This window comes from Trichosurus vulpecula, chromosome 4 (genome assembly GCF_011100635.1).
Source record: "Trichosurus vulpecula isolate mTriVul1 chromosome 4, mTriVul1.pri, whole genome shotgun sequence".
Taxonomy (NCBI): Eukaryota; Metazoa; Chordata; class Mammalia; order Diprotodontia; family Phalangeridae; genus Trichosurus; species Trichosurus vulpecula.
The window spans coordinates 375,945,209-375,958,198 of record NC_050576.1 but is presented as its reverse complement, the minus strand read 5'-3'; the positions used below and the strand labels follow the sequence as shown (position 1 = coordinate 375,958,198).

General features: G+C 36.6%; 1 protein-coding gene across 2 annotated transcripts in view; it reads right to left on the bottom strand.

Moving 5' to 3' along the window:
- The window catches only part of TPP2 (tripeptidyl peptidase 2), a 97,273-nt gene that overhangs the window by 43,917 nt on the left and 40,366 nt on the right, over positions 1 to 12,990 (bottom strand). For both annotated transcript variants that reach the window (XM_036755438.1, XM_036755437.1), the window contains exons 15-17: positions 12,211 to 12,287; positions 8,073 to 8,179; positions 1,187 to 1,341 (exon numbers count right to left, since the gene is read on the bottom strand). In XM_036755438.1, coding sequence (XP_036611333.1) covers positions 1,187 to 1,341; positions 8,073 to 8,179; positions 12,211 to 12,287 — 339 coding nt within the window. The remainder of the gene's footprint in view (positions 1 to 1,186; positions 1,342 to 8,072; positions 8,180 to 12,210; positions 12,288 to 12,990) is intronic.

Sequence of the window (12,990 nt, the reverse complement as noted above, 5' to 3'; positions counted from 1 at the left end):
GGGTTATACATAATGATACACATGTGGCCTATGTTGAATTGCTTGACTTCTTGGGGAGGGTGGGTGGGAAGGGAGGGGGGGGAGAATTTGGAACTCAAAGTTTTTAAAAACAGACGTTCAAAAACAAAAACAAAAAAAAAAGTTTTTTGCATGCAACTAGAAAATAAGATACACAGGCAATGGGGAGCAGAAATTTATCTTGCCCTACAAAGGAAGGGAAAAGGGCATGGGAGGGGAGTGGGGTGACAGAAGGGAGGGCTGACTGGGGAACAGGGCAACCAGAATATACACCATCTTGGAGTGGGGGAGAGGGTAGAAATGGGGAGAAAATTTGTAATTCAAACTCTTGTGAAAACCAATGCTGAAAACTAAATATGTTAAATAAATAAATTGAATTTAAAAAAAAAAAAATGGAAATAGCACTGAAAGGCCTATGAGAAGAAGGGCACAGTAACACTATAGTGTTGGTGGAGCTCTGAAGTGTTGCAATCATTCTGGAAAACAATTTGATACTACGTAGGAAAAGTTACTAAACTGCCCATACACAGTGAACCCAATAACGGGCATATAACCCAAAGAGGTCAAAGACAAAAAGGACTCGTATATACCAAAGTATTCATAGTACATTTTATACCAGAAAACTGAGAGACAGTAGGATATAGTAGATTAAGAGATGGCCTTGAAATTAGAAGACCAGAGTTCAAGTCCTTCTGACATAAACAGGCTGTGAAACCGTAAGACTTTATCTTGTAGAAAAAGGTAATAACTATGTGGAACTTCTCTAGATTAATGAAATCCCAGTCCTATTTTAACCCTAGTGCCAAATGGTATCAGTCACTGCAAAGACACTGCACTGGACAGTTCTCCTTGAGTGTTCTTTATGATAAAAGGATTCTACTGACGGTGCAAGAAGGGATATCAGTAAATATTTACGACATAAAAACAAAAGGCATCAATAAAATTCAACAAAAAGGATACTTACTAGCTATGTGAGAATATAAGCAAGTCACTTAAAAATTCTGTGAGCTCGTTTCTTCACTTATGGCAACAATAATGGGCACAGTCTAACAAGGCTTTCATGGGAAAGTATTTGGTAAATTTTAAGTCATTACATGATTTTGTTTACTACTGTAAGTCCACACAACAGAAAAGTTTTATAGTAGCTCAAAATATTATATCAACTTACTAAAACAGGAAATGCTTCCGTCACTGTTCCTTTCTCTGGAAGGGAAGAAAACTTATAGAATTCATGACTTCGATATGCTCTTTGCTTCACAAGCTGTACAGCATGAAGAACAAACTTGGCTGACACATCAGATGAACATGAACATACTGTAACTTCTAAACAAGAGAAAAGATTGATCTTTTAAACATGATAATATTAAACCAACATAAACTTGAAATAGATCTGTAAAAATAGCAGTAAGAAGAATGGTTTTTTGGCTACAGGATTATTAAGGTATGAAATTGTATATCTAGAAAAAATTCTGTCTTTCTAGAAGATAAAGTTAGCCACAGTTTAGACAAAAAGCTAAATGCCAAAGTAAAGGGGGCTCATATTTGGGTAATTAACAGTAAGCTTTGGTAGTACCAAATGGAGACAAAGGCCATAAAATTATAATACAGCCGTAGAGATACGTACTTTTTTCCTTCACATATACATGCTATGAACTTACCTCCTTTGAACTACTACGAACCTATCACTTTCTAAACATAAAAATTCAGCCCATCCTATTTTGGGCTATCAATATTACTTGAAGACATAGTTAAATTCCTTCCCCTTCACTTACTCTTCCATGCTACCTCATACCCTTAATCCTGTCATCATCCTCAAGTTTGCCATGCCAATGATTTCTTAATTGCCACATGTAAAAATCTCCTCTTGTCTCTGCAGCCTTCGACATGATTTCTCTTTTCTCCTGGCTATTTCTCCTCTCTACTCTTCCTCCTGGTTTCCCCACTTGTCTGATCACTCCTCAGTCTCCTTTTCTGGATCTTCATCTAAATTACTCCCACTAACTATGGCTCTGTCCTAGTCCTTCTTCTCTTTTTCTCTATACTAATTCCCTTGGTGATCTTACCAGCTCCTATAGGCTCATTTACCATCAATGCAGATATTTCTTATGCCTATCTATGTAATGTCTCTCAAGACCTCCAGCCTCACAACACCATCTGCTTAAGGGACATGTTGAACACAGTGTATCTAAAATAGCACTCATTATCTTTCCCCACCAAATCTTCCCCTCTTCCCAACTTCCCTACTACTGTCAAGCCTAGTACCATCTCCTTAGTCACCCAGGCTCTCAACCAGCAGCACTGTTGATTTCTTACTTGCATTCATCCCACATACATACAATTTGTTGCCAAGTCTTATTGCTTCAACTTTTAAAACATCTCTTGCATACATCCCCTACTCTCCATTCCTAGTGTACCCTTATGCATGCCTTCATCATCACACGCTCAGATTACTGGAATATCCTTCTGGCCAGCGTCTCTGCCTTAAGTCCCTCCCCTACTGTGGGCCATCTTCCATTTAGCTGTCAAATTGTACCTCCCCCCTCAAGAAACTCCAGAGGCTCTCTGTTACCTCTAGGATTCAACATAAAATCCTATGTGTTTGGCTTTTAAAGCTGTGTTCCCTTCATCCCTTTACAGATTCCTTACATCATACCCCTCTACATATTAGGTATAATCCAGCAGCACTGGCATTCTTGCTGTTCCTCACACCCAACATTCCATCTCTGATTCCATGCTTTTCTACCGGCTATCTCTCATGCCAGAAATGCTCTCCCCTCCTGGCTTTTTTTTTCCCCAAGATTCAGCTCAAATGCCACCTTCTGCCAGAGGCCTTTCTGCCTGCCTCTCCCAGGTCCTTTTGAGATAAGTTTTCAATGACACTCAGTGACTCATATCTTGTATCTACATACACGGCGCTTTCTCATTAGAATGTGAGACTGTTCAGAATAAGGATCAATGTTTTGCCTTTTTACCCCTAGTGCTTATCGTAGTGCCTAACACACAGAAAGCGCTAATGCTTACTGACTAGATAGAGCTCAGGAGAGAGTAGGGTTGGATATACAGGTCTGGGAATTCTCTCACACTGTCTGTATATATGAATATATGTATACATATATAACACACACACACACACACACACACACACACCCCTCCCTAACAGTTGAAACCAACCATGGGAGCTGATAAGGTCAAAGAAAAGAGGGTTTAAAGAATGCATCTTCGACACTCAAGGTAAGGGGATGGAACACAGGTAAGATGACAACCAAGAGAATAGTGTCACAAAATTCTGAGGACAGAGGATACTCAGGAAGAAAGGAATCAAGAGTAGCACATGCGGCAAAGAGATCAAGAAGGATGAAGATTGAGAAAGTACCACTGGATTTCCATTAGGAGATCACTGGTAACTTTGAAGACAGCAGTTTTGGTTGAGTAATTAAATGTGAAGCCATGAATTAAAAGGGTTGAGACTTGAGAGAAGGCAGCAATGCGTGTAAAGAGCTTCTTTTACGAGTTTGGCTGTGAAAGAAGATACAGGTTAATTGTTGGATAGGGATAGCAGAATAAGTGAAGAATTTTTTTGTGGGGGGAATGCAGGGCAATTGCAGTTAAGTGACTTGCCCAAGGTCACACAGCTAGTAAGCGTGTCAAGTGTCTGAAGCTGGATTTGAACTCAGGTCCATCCTGACTCCACGGCCGGTGCTCTACTCACTGAGCCACCTATAGCAGCTCCATAAGTGAAGAATTTTGAAGGCATATGTATACAAAGCTGGGAAGGAGCCAGTATATAGTGACTAAGGTGAATGGGAGTCAGGATAAAGGCAAATGTAATATGAAAGAGGAGGGGGAGCAATGGTACAAGTGGACAGTTTGATCTTGGTAAGAACAGCCACATCTTCAACATAGCTTGGAGGAAAAGGGGAGAGAAAAAGGGATGATGCCAAGGGCTTTTTAAGATGAAGAAAAAGGGAGAAGGAGCTTATGGTAAATGGACTATTTTCTCAGTAAAATATGAGGTGAGGTTCTCTATTGAGGAGGAGAAATAGGTTGTGTCGGAGACTAGAGGAGAGGAGAAAGGTTTGAGCTGAAGAGAATGGGGAGGAATCAATTAGCAAAGAATAAGAGGATTGCTTTACAGCAGTGAAAGCCTTTTTGGAATCGGATAACATAAATTTGTAGTGATCCGGTAGTGTGACTTCCATCAGCACAGCATAGCAGCATATGAGTAGGTGCAGAAGAAACTACCTGTAGGACATTTTAATAGTAATGTGTTCTATCATTAGCTAACAATGCCCCTTGGGGCACCTCTCCTTCACATTTTCATGGGTGCCTGGAGGAAACAAACTCATTTAAGTATTAGCCTAGACACATCATAAAAATGATGGTAAATCAGAAGGAGGAATAGCAACAAATTTGGAAACTCACTTAAAATGACTCAGATTTGGATTACCCATACCACTGTTTCCCTATATTAATGCAAATAATCCAGTTCTATCAGGAAATATAACTTCTACATATTCTTTCATTTTGTGCTTGAATTACATATGGCTTGTTATAATTTCAGGAAACATGAAATGTTAGAGATGGAAGAGACATTAGAGGTCATTCCATTTAACCTATACCTAATGCAAAAATTTGCTTTACAATATTCACAACAATTGACCATTCATCTTCACTTCAATCCATATAATCATCATGAAATGCCAATTATGCGCAAAGTACTGTGCTAGAGTATAAAGATACAAAAATGAAACAAAGTTCCTACCTTCAAAGAACTTGTACCTCAGTGGTGGTGAGAACTGGGGATAGGTTACAATACCTACATGGATGAGTATACTACAAGGTAATTTGAGGAGGAAGAGTGCTAGCAAATGCGAGAGCTCAGGGAAGGCTTCTTAGAGGAGGTAGGTGGTGGTACAGGAGTTAAACCTTGAAGAAAAAGATTCTGTCAGGTGGAGTTAAAGATAGAAGAACACGCTCCAAGGTTTTTAGAGGCCTTGTAAGAATGCAGACAGGACAGAAAATGTTAAATTTGAGGAAAAGTCAGTCTAGTCATGCTGGAATACAGCCTTCCAAAGGTGAGGAACACTATATCTCTTAGGCATACAATTCCTTTTCTGAATGCTCTAAATGTAAGGATATCTTCCTTATAAATAAGCCTTTTAAGGTCAGGAACTGAGGCCCAAAGAGGTCAAATATTTAACCAGGATTTCTCTGCACATGGTCTCAGGGAGATAAGGTATTTGCCCAAGGTAATATATCAGGAGCAAATCTGAACCCAGGGTCTGATGCCAGTGGTCTTTCTATTATACCTATGAACTATTTTGGTGGAGTGTGAAGATCATTCCCACTGAAGAAAGTACAAGGCTTCTACTCTTATTTTGTTTCTGTTTTTAACCACAATTAAATTTTATAGTCCTGTCCATTTAATGCATTGAACCTTGGTCATCTAGCTGGCTTCAAAATAAAGTCTTTTAAAGTTATGAATGTTTATAGCACTTTCTATAAACCATAGTTTGTTCCTGGCCTCACTCTACCCAGTGTTCAACCACACTCCTCTTAGGACAGCTCCCCATCTTCTTCTTCATAGCAACCTTTTTTGTTGGTTTCACCACTATTTCCCTTTTGAGAGTCTTTGATGTCTCTTAATATGCCTTTCCTTTTAGAATCTTAGGCCACGAAACAATCATAACCTAGCACTGATACAGGCCTTAAGGTTTTGCAAAGTGCTTTAAAAATATCATCTCCTTTTATCCTCAATCTTGAAGGACAATGCATTTATTAGCTCCATTTCATGGAGAAATTGAGGCTAAGTGACTTGCCCAAGGTCACATAGCTATTGTGTCTGTGGCTAGATTTGAATTTAAGTCTTCTTGATTCCAAATCCAGCACTCTTACCTGCCATGCCACTTAGCTACCTAGTTTCTCTCTGAACAGAATATCGCTTAGATTACAGCTAGTATAGCAGCACAGACATTTATTCCTAATGTTCCTATTGTCTCTACTTTGACTTCCCGTTCTTTTTTTTTTGTCAGAGTAAGGCCAATCAAATAATTAATTAGCATTTATTAAGCAACTATTCTATTTATGAGTCAAGTACTATGATGGGCACCAGGGATACAAAGACAGAAAGGAAATAATCCTTGCTTTCAAGAAGCTTATGTTCTTATGGTTTAGAATAGAGCTACTTCTATTTCTTTAAGGATGAAATTATCTAAATATCTTTCTCACATATTCAAGTACAGCCAACTTTCAATGCTCCATGTAAGGATTATCCTAATTAGTCACTTATGCTAAAAAGCTTCCCTAAAAGTATAGTGTTCTGTTGTACTTTGGCTGTTTCGGTCTGTTATTTTCCCTATTTACTCTTTAAGCATGTGTTTTTTTTCTCATTGCTCTTGTTGGAATTTTTAGAATTGTATCAAAAAATAATGTGGTGATGATGGTGAAATGGACATCCTTGATCTGCTCTTGTACTTGTTGGTAAAGTTTCTAATATATCCTCATTGTACAAGATGCTTGCTTTTGGTTTTAGATAGATATTTTCTATGGTATTAAAAAAATTCCTAGGGTTATACCTATATTGTGTAGGATTTTTCAAATAATGAACAATGTTCTTTGTCAAAGGCTTTTTTGGGGGCACGTAAGACAATCCTGTGAATTTTAGATGTTTTTGTTTCAAATATTGTTCATTATGACTCCTGTTTTCCTAGAATGCAAAACCATCCTTGCATCCCTAGTATAAATCCAAGTTGGTCAAAATTTGGATAAATTGCTTTAACATGTTTAATAGGATTTATTTTTAAAACTTTGAATGGATATTAATTAATGATACTAGTTATAATTCTATATTTTATCCTTATCTGGTACAGGTATTTGGAATACCTATTTACTTTTGCTTTAAATGTTCCTAACATCAAAACTGCTAAATTCCTTGGAGACTGAATTTTGCTTAGGGTGGTGCTCTCAATTCCCAGCACTGTCTGGGTTGCAGGGCAGGGTAGAAGAGATTGATGGGTAACTGGACACAGCTCCTTCTGGGTCAGATTTTCCAAAAGTCACTAATTTTACCCAAGTGACTAAGAACATCAAGCACTGTTTTATTTAAATGTATACGTACTCCAAAGCAAAACAAAGAAATGTTAGTATCTGTTATTTTAGATCCATAACAACCCTGGTTCTTTCTATTAATAGAGATAATCAACAAATAATAGCATACTTTCTTCTGATGCAAATAATGGATGAAACATATAGACACCTCAAAAGGACTAAAGTATTTAATTCTGTAACAATGAGTTAATAAATCATGACTGTTAATTTTTTTTAACATAAGAGGTAGCTAAGAGATGTAGTAGATGGAGTGCTGGATCTGGAGTCAGGAAGACCTGAGTTGAAATCCTGCCTGAGACACTTCTAGTTATGTGACCTTGGGGCTAGTAAAGGAAAGCATCTACCTCCCAGAGTTGTTGTGGGGATGAAATAATATTTGTAAAATGCTTTGCAAACTTTAAAGTAATCTATAAATGCCAGCTATTTTTATTATTACTTTATAATACCAAATAACAAATTAGAACAGATTAAAGGTCTCTTTCTCTATATGTCCAAAAATGGAATATTTTGGTTGCTCTGACCTATAAGCATTGTTCTAATATCATATAACTTTGTCCAATGGTAATAGAAACCCTATTTGAAGCAAAAGTTGAAATCACAAATGTGTAACAATTTTTTGATAGTTAATGTAATGAAATATAAGATATGACAAGCTACCTTAATACAGAGAAAAATAAATTTCTTACTAAGAATAATATACATGGTTTATGTGCTTATAAAATTGATTCATTAAAAAACACATTCCAAAGTAATAAGTTTACAGTGCTTTTTGAATGAATATGCATACTATTTTTCTGTTTGTTTAATTAAAACAAAAACATGCATGTGGTCTTCATGTCAAAACAGAATGCAACAGTGCTGTTTTCTTTTGTTATAGTATAATTAGTAAAACAAAGAAACACTATACGTAAACTGTTAGAAAAAACCAACATTTTCTTTTCACTTACCAGCCCAAGTTGCCCCCTCTGGAACTTCAATAAAATGCCTTCGGATTTGGCCAGGTTTGAAATGTACATCTGTAAAGGCGAGGTCATAATGTGATGACTCATTTACTCTGAAAAAAATTAAAATTAATACATGTGAAGGTAGTTAAAAAAACATATGGCAAACACATATTCAATAAGCGTTTGTGGGATGAAGTGAATACTTTGATCCTTTAAAATCTTAAACCCTATTTTTCTTTCATGCTTAAATAATTTTCATGTAGAAAATAACTTTCATATCTACTTGTGTCTGGAATCACTATCCATAACACTGAATGACAAATCTTTCCAAAGGAATGTAATATTTAACAAAGAACAACATAAGTAATATTAGGATCTTGAAGAAAATGTTACCTTGATTACTCCTGAACTTCCTTAAAAATTATGAAGATGGCATTAATTTAAGTTCTTTTTGGAATCAGTCATCACCACATACTACCCCAGATGAAATAACATTTAATTAACAACATGACTGGCTTAATATATTCTTTAGCTCTCTCCTCACAGCCATCATGTGTGGCTAGTAGTTGTGTCTTTCATATTGTCCCATCCATTTAAGAAATAGTAAGAGAATAAAAAAATATTTTCATGTCTTCCTTGTAATCAATGAAGCAAATGAAATATCCAAGTCACAGGTCTAATTAGACATTGTGTAAATTCAAACTTATACTTAAAAGATAGCGCTGAGTACTCTAAAATTGTATTTATACTTCTAGTGAGTGCCACAACATTTAATTCTTAATCGAACTGTTTAATGCATATTCATTTAGCACTCAAACTACATGCACAAGAGTCTCATCCAAATATCTAGTTCAAAAAATACTTGGGTGATTCAGGACTTGGAAATTTCTTCACAGCAGAAGTTTACATTCATTATCTCAGTTTGTTCTCCAAGCAACCCTATATGGCAGAAAGAGCAAGAATTAGCCATTTAGTTGAGAAGCAGGATTGCCTTGGAGTCAGGCTTGGCACTGGGTAGGCACTAGAAGGTATGCAAAGATGAGCAAGATCGTACTTATTATCAAGGAGCTTATCTTGTAGGAAGGCTGAGCCAAGCACGCAAATGACTCTAACATAAAATAGGGAAAGATCCTAGCTTATTATCAAGGAGGAAGGAAAAGTATCATGAAAAAAAATTGCACTGGCACTAGGCCCTGGTCTCCTCAGACCTTTGGCAACATGGCTTCTGTTACTGTCTCCCTAGCACAGGGGTTCTTGACCTGGGGTCTATCAACTTGTTTTTTAATCCTTCCAGAACTACCTCCATATGAGGATTTGGCTTTTAATCCCACTTGTTTTATGTATTTAAAAACATTATTCTGAGACTGCCAAAGGGCTTCATGACCAACAAAAAGCTAACCCCTGTAAGTGAAATTGCTTCCCTATCTTTTCCCTCTTTTGTTATATTCTCACCCTTTAGCTTCTGAGACACTGCTTCCTTCTGGTTCAATTTCTACCTCTTAGTTCATTCCCACTTAGTCTCTTTCTTTAGTTCAATTCAATGTGGAGAAATAAGAATAATGTAAAAGTGAAAGGTAACTCACAGGTTTTGATATTTTTGAACTCAAGTATAGAAACTGATATATATCTCTATTAAATTTCACATGAACAGATTCAATTCACTGTTAATTATCTTTCCGGATTCTGAATCTGTTAACTATCCCATGCTAGTTTTGTGTAATTAAAAAATCTGTCGAAATAGGAATTAAGTAGTTTGGCCTTTTCCCTGTTATCAATTCATATCTTCTCTCTCTTGAACAGAGAGGGGCTCATATGAGAAGGTCTTCATATTCTTAGCTGATCCACCTGCTAAAGAGAGCATAGTACTGGAAGAGTGAGAAGATTAAGAAAGCTTTGGGACACCACTGCAGGATATGCTATAAGGTATCTGTAAGTGTGGGCAGGTAGGTGGCACAGCAGATAAGACTGTCAGGTCTGGAGTTGAGAAGACGCTTCTTCATGAGTTCAAATCTGGCCTCAGACACTTACTAGCTCTGTGACCTGGGCAAGTCACTTAACCCTGTTTGCCTCAGATCCTCATCTGTCAAATGAGCTGAAGAAGGAAATGGCAAGCCATTCCAGTATCTTTGCCAAGAAAACCCCGAATGGGGTCATGAAGTTGGACACGACTGAAACGATACAACAACAACAAAATAACATCCACCAGCATACAAAAAAAAATATTACTGAGAACCAACAAGAGTGAGTGAACATCAGCTGAGGCTTGGATAACACAAATAAAATTAAACTCAAGAGTTGGAAAAGAGCTTAGATCTCCCATTCAACATTCACAACAAGTGGTCATCTATTCAATCTCCATTTGAATGCTGGATTTACAGAAAGTCCATTGCTTTGGGAAATTGGATCAGTGTCCCCAAGCTTTAAAGATTTTTGATTCCTTCCCACTATCATTATATATCCATGGTAAAAAACCACCATTGCCACACACCTAGAGCATGAAACTGTAACCTAGTGCCTGAGCTTTCAGAATCTAGGCAGGGATGGGGGTACCTGGTGCCTAAAGGCCTTTTGTCACTGTCATTGAATGTGGAATATGATTTCTATGACAGTGTAGATACATGCTATACTGTCTACTGGCATTGCCTAGTGACTTTTGTCTTTTGAAAGAAAAGGGTTCCCCATCTCTGGTCTAGACTGTGAACTGGATATATGAGGGGAGCAGTGGAGTGCCCTCCTCACCCCTTTTTACTACCTTTAATCTCTATCTGTGATTCCAATACATTCTCTCCTCTTCTGCCATCTACATACCTCCCACTGTACAAAATGGGGTTTAACCAGTGGCACAAGGGTTTTATATGTTGCTTGGGTCAAAAGGAATTATCTGCATTCACCTCCCTCCATGACATCTCATGCCATATGCTAGGATGAATGGAGAATACAATGTATATTCAAACCTCAGCTGTTTCAATATTCTCTCTGGGGCACACTTCTGAGATGATATTAGCAGACTAGAAAACCAGACTCTAAGTTTACAGAAAATATGCATGTTTTTATAAAACATTTCTATATTTAAGACCAGATATTCTCCCTTACCGTCATCTGCTGTATCAATATTGCTAACAACAATATACAGCTATTTCAACCATCGCTTGTTTAAATCTTTAAGTTGAAGGTATTTTAGGAGAGGACAGAAAATAGAAACAGTCAGTCTGTTATTACTGTATAAATGCTTTAATAGCTTATAAATAAATACATTACTTTTATTTTGAAAAATGATCAGACACTGCCTTTTGTGTGTCTGCTGCCTGTGGCAACCACTCTAAAGACCATCACACAGTGAAATAATGTACATTATTATATATATTATTTACCTCTGTTGTTGTACAGTTGTGATAGACCAGAATGAAGATTTTATTTTTTGTGTGCTTTTTATCAAAAAATTAATACACTAAAGAAAATCTTGCTGATGTGACTGTAATGTACCCATGTAACTTATTTAGTTTTGAATGTCTTTCTGAATCTCCAAACTTTTTATTAAATAAGACTAAAATTTTATTTAAATAAATGTTGGATTTATACACCATCTTCTGAGGTGACTGATGTCTGCAAATGGGTAATCTCATTGATTCTAAATTGATTCCCATTTGTTCTCCATTTTAGGTGGTAACTTTTTTTCACCCCATGCCCTCATTCTGGGAATTGGCTTTATTTGAGATCTAGAATAGTGGATCTAAACAGCATAGTTTTGTGACCTTACTCTAGCAAAATTCAACAGCTCAGAAACAAGGTCAGGGAAAACATATTATACAGAAGAGACAATTGAGGTGACTTAGACTAGAATGACTTGTTTGAAGCCAAAGAACTAATAGACCATGACAGCTGGAAGGAACTGTAAAGATCCCCCTAGTGACCTTTATTGTGCAGATGTCTAAGGTCACATTAGTTAGTAGAGCTAGAAAAGAGAACCTGAATCTTCTGGTTTTAGTACAGTGCTCAAATCTAAGGCAGCGGTAAACTTTAGATTAGAACTCAGTTCTCCTGGATCTACCACTTTTTCTATGATACCATATTACTTCAATAACCAACAAACATTCCACATGAGCTCAAAAATAATATCCTTTAATATGCTATGTATACTCACTTTGCTGATATGATGACAGTTACTGGAATTCTAAATAGAGGGCCAGCTTTAGGTGATGATGTATCATAACCACACACCTTTAAAAAAAAAAGAGAAAGAAATTGTTAATATTAGTTACTACACAGTTATACTGAAAAACAAAACCAATTATTAAATTCAGATATAGAATAAATTGATCCATATTTACACTTCAGTTACTTAAAAATACCTAACACATATGATGGAAACATATTTGTCTTACCTACAGATACTTAAATTTTGAACAAATTAAATGGCTTTGTAATTCTCTAGTTTGGGGGTTATTTTTAAAAAGGCATAGAACCTTTGTGATCTATTCAGAATATTGATAAACAATCTGGCTAGACTTTGAACCATTTAAACACCAGAATTAAGATCTCACTAATTCACATGAATTTTATATTTAAAAGAAGAGTAGAGATAAGGAATGGATCTGATTTCACTGGCATAGGGAATACTTAAGAGAAGCAAACTCCATCTACCAAGGTAGGTCTGCACCTTCTGTGCAATTTATAGTCTTAGAGAGTTAGTGCATTGAGAAATTAAGTAATTTGCCCAGAGTCACCGAGCTAATATGTGTCAGAGGTGGAACATACTCAGTATTCCAGGCTCCAAGGAGAGCTTTCTGTCTACTATGCTGTGCTGTCTCATTTAAAAAGGAATGAAGTTTAATTATTCCATATTAAATACTAGCAAGTTGGTACCATGTAGAAGATTTGCAGTAATAACAGTTTCTATGTTAAATACCTAAAAAAAATGGTG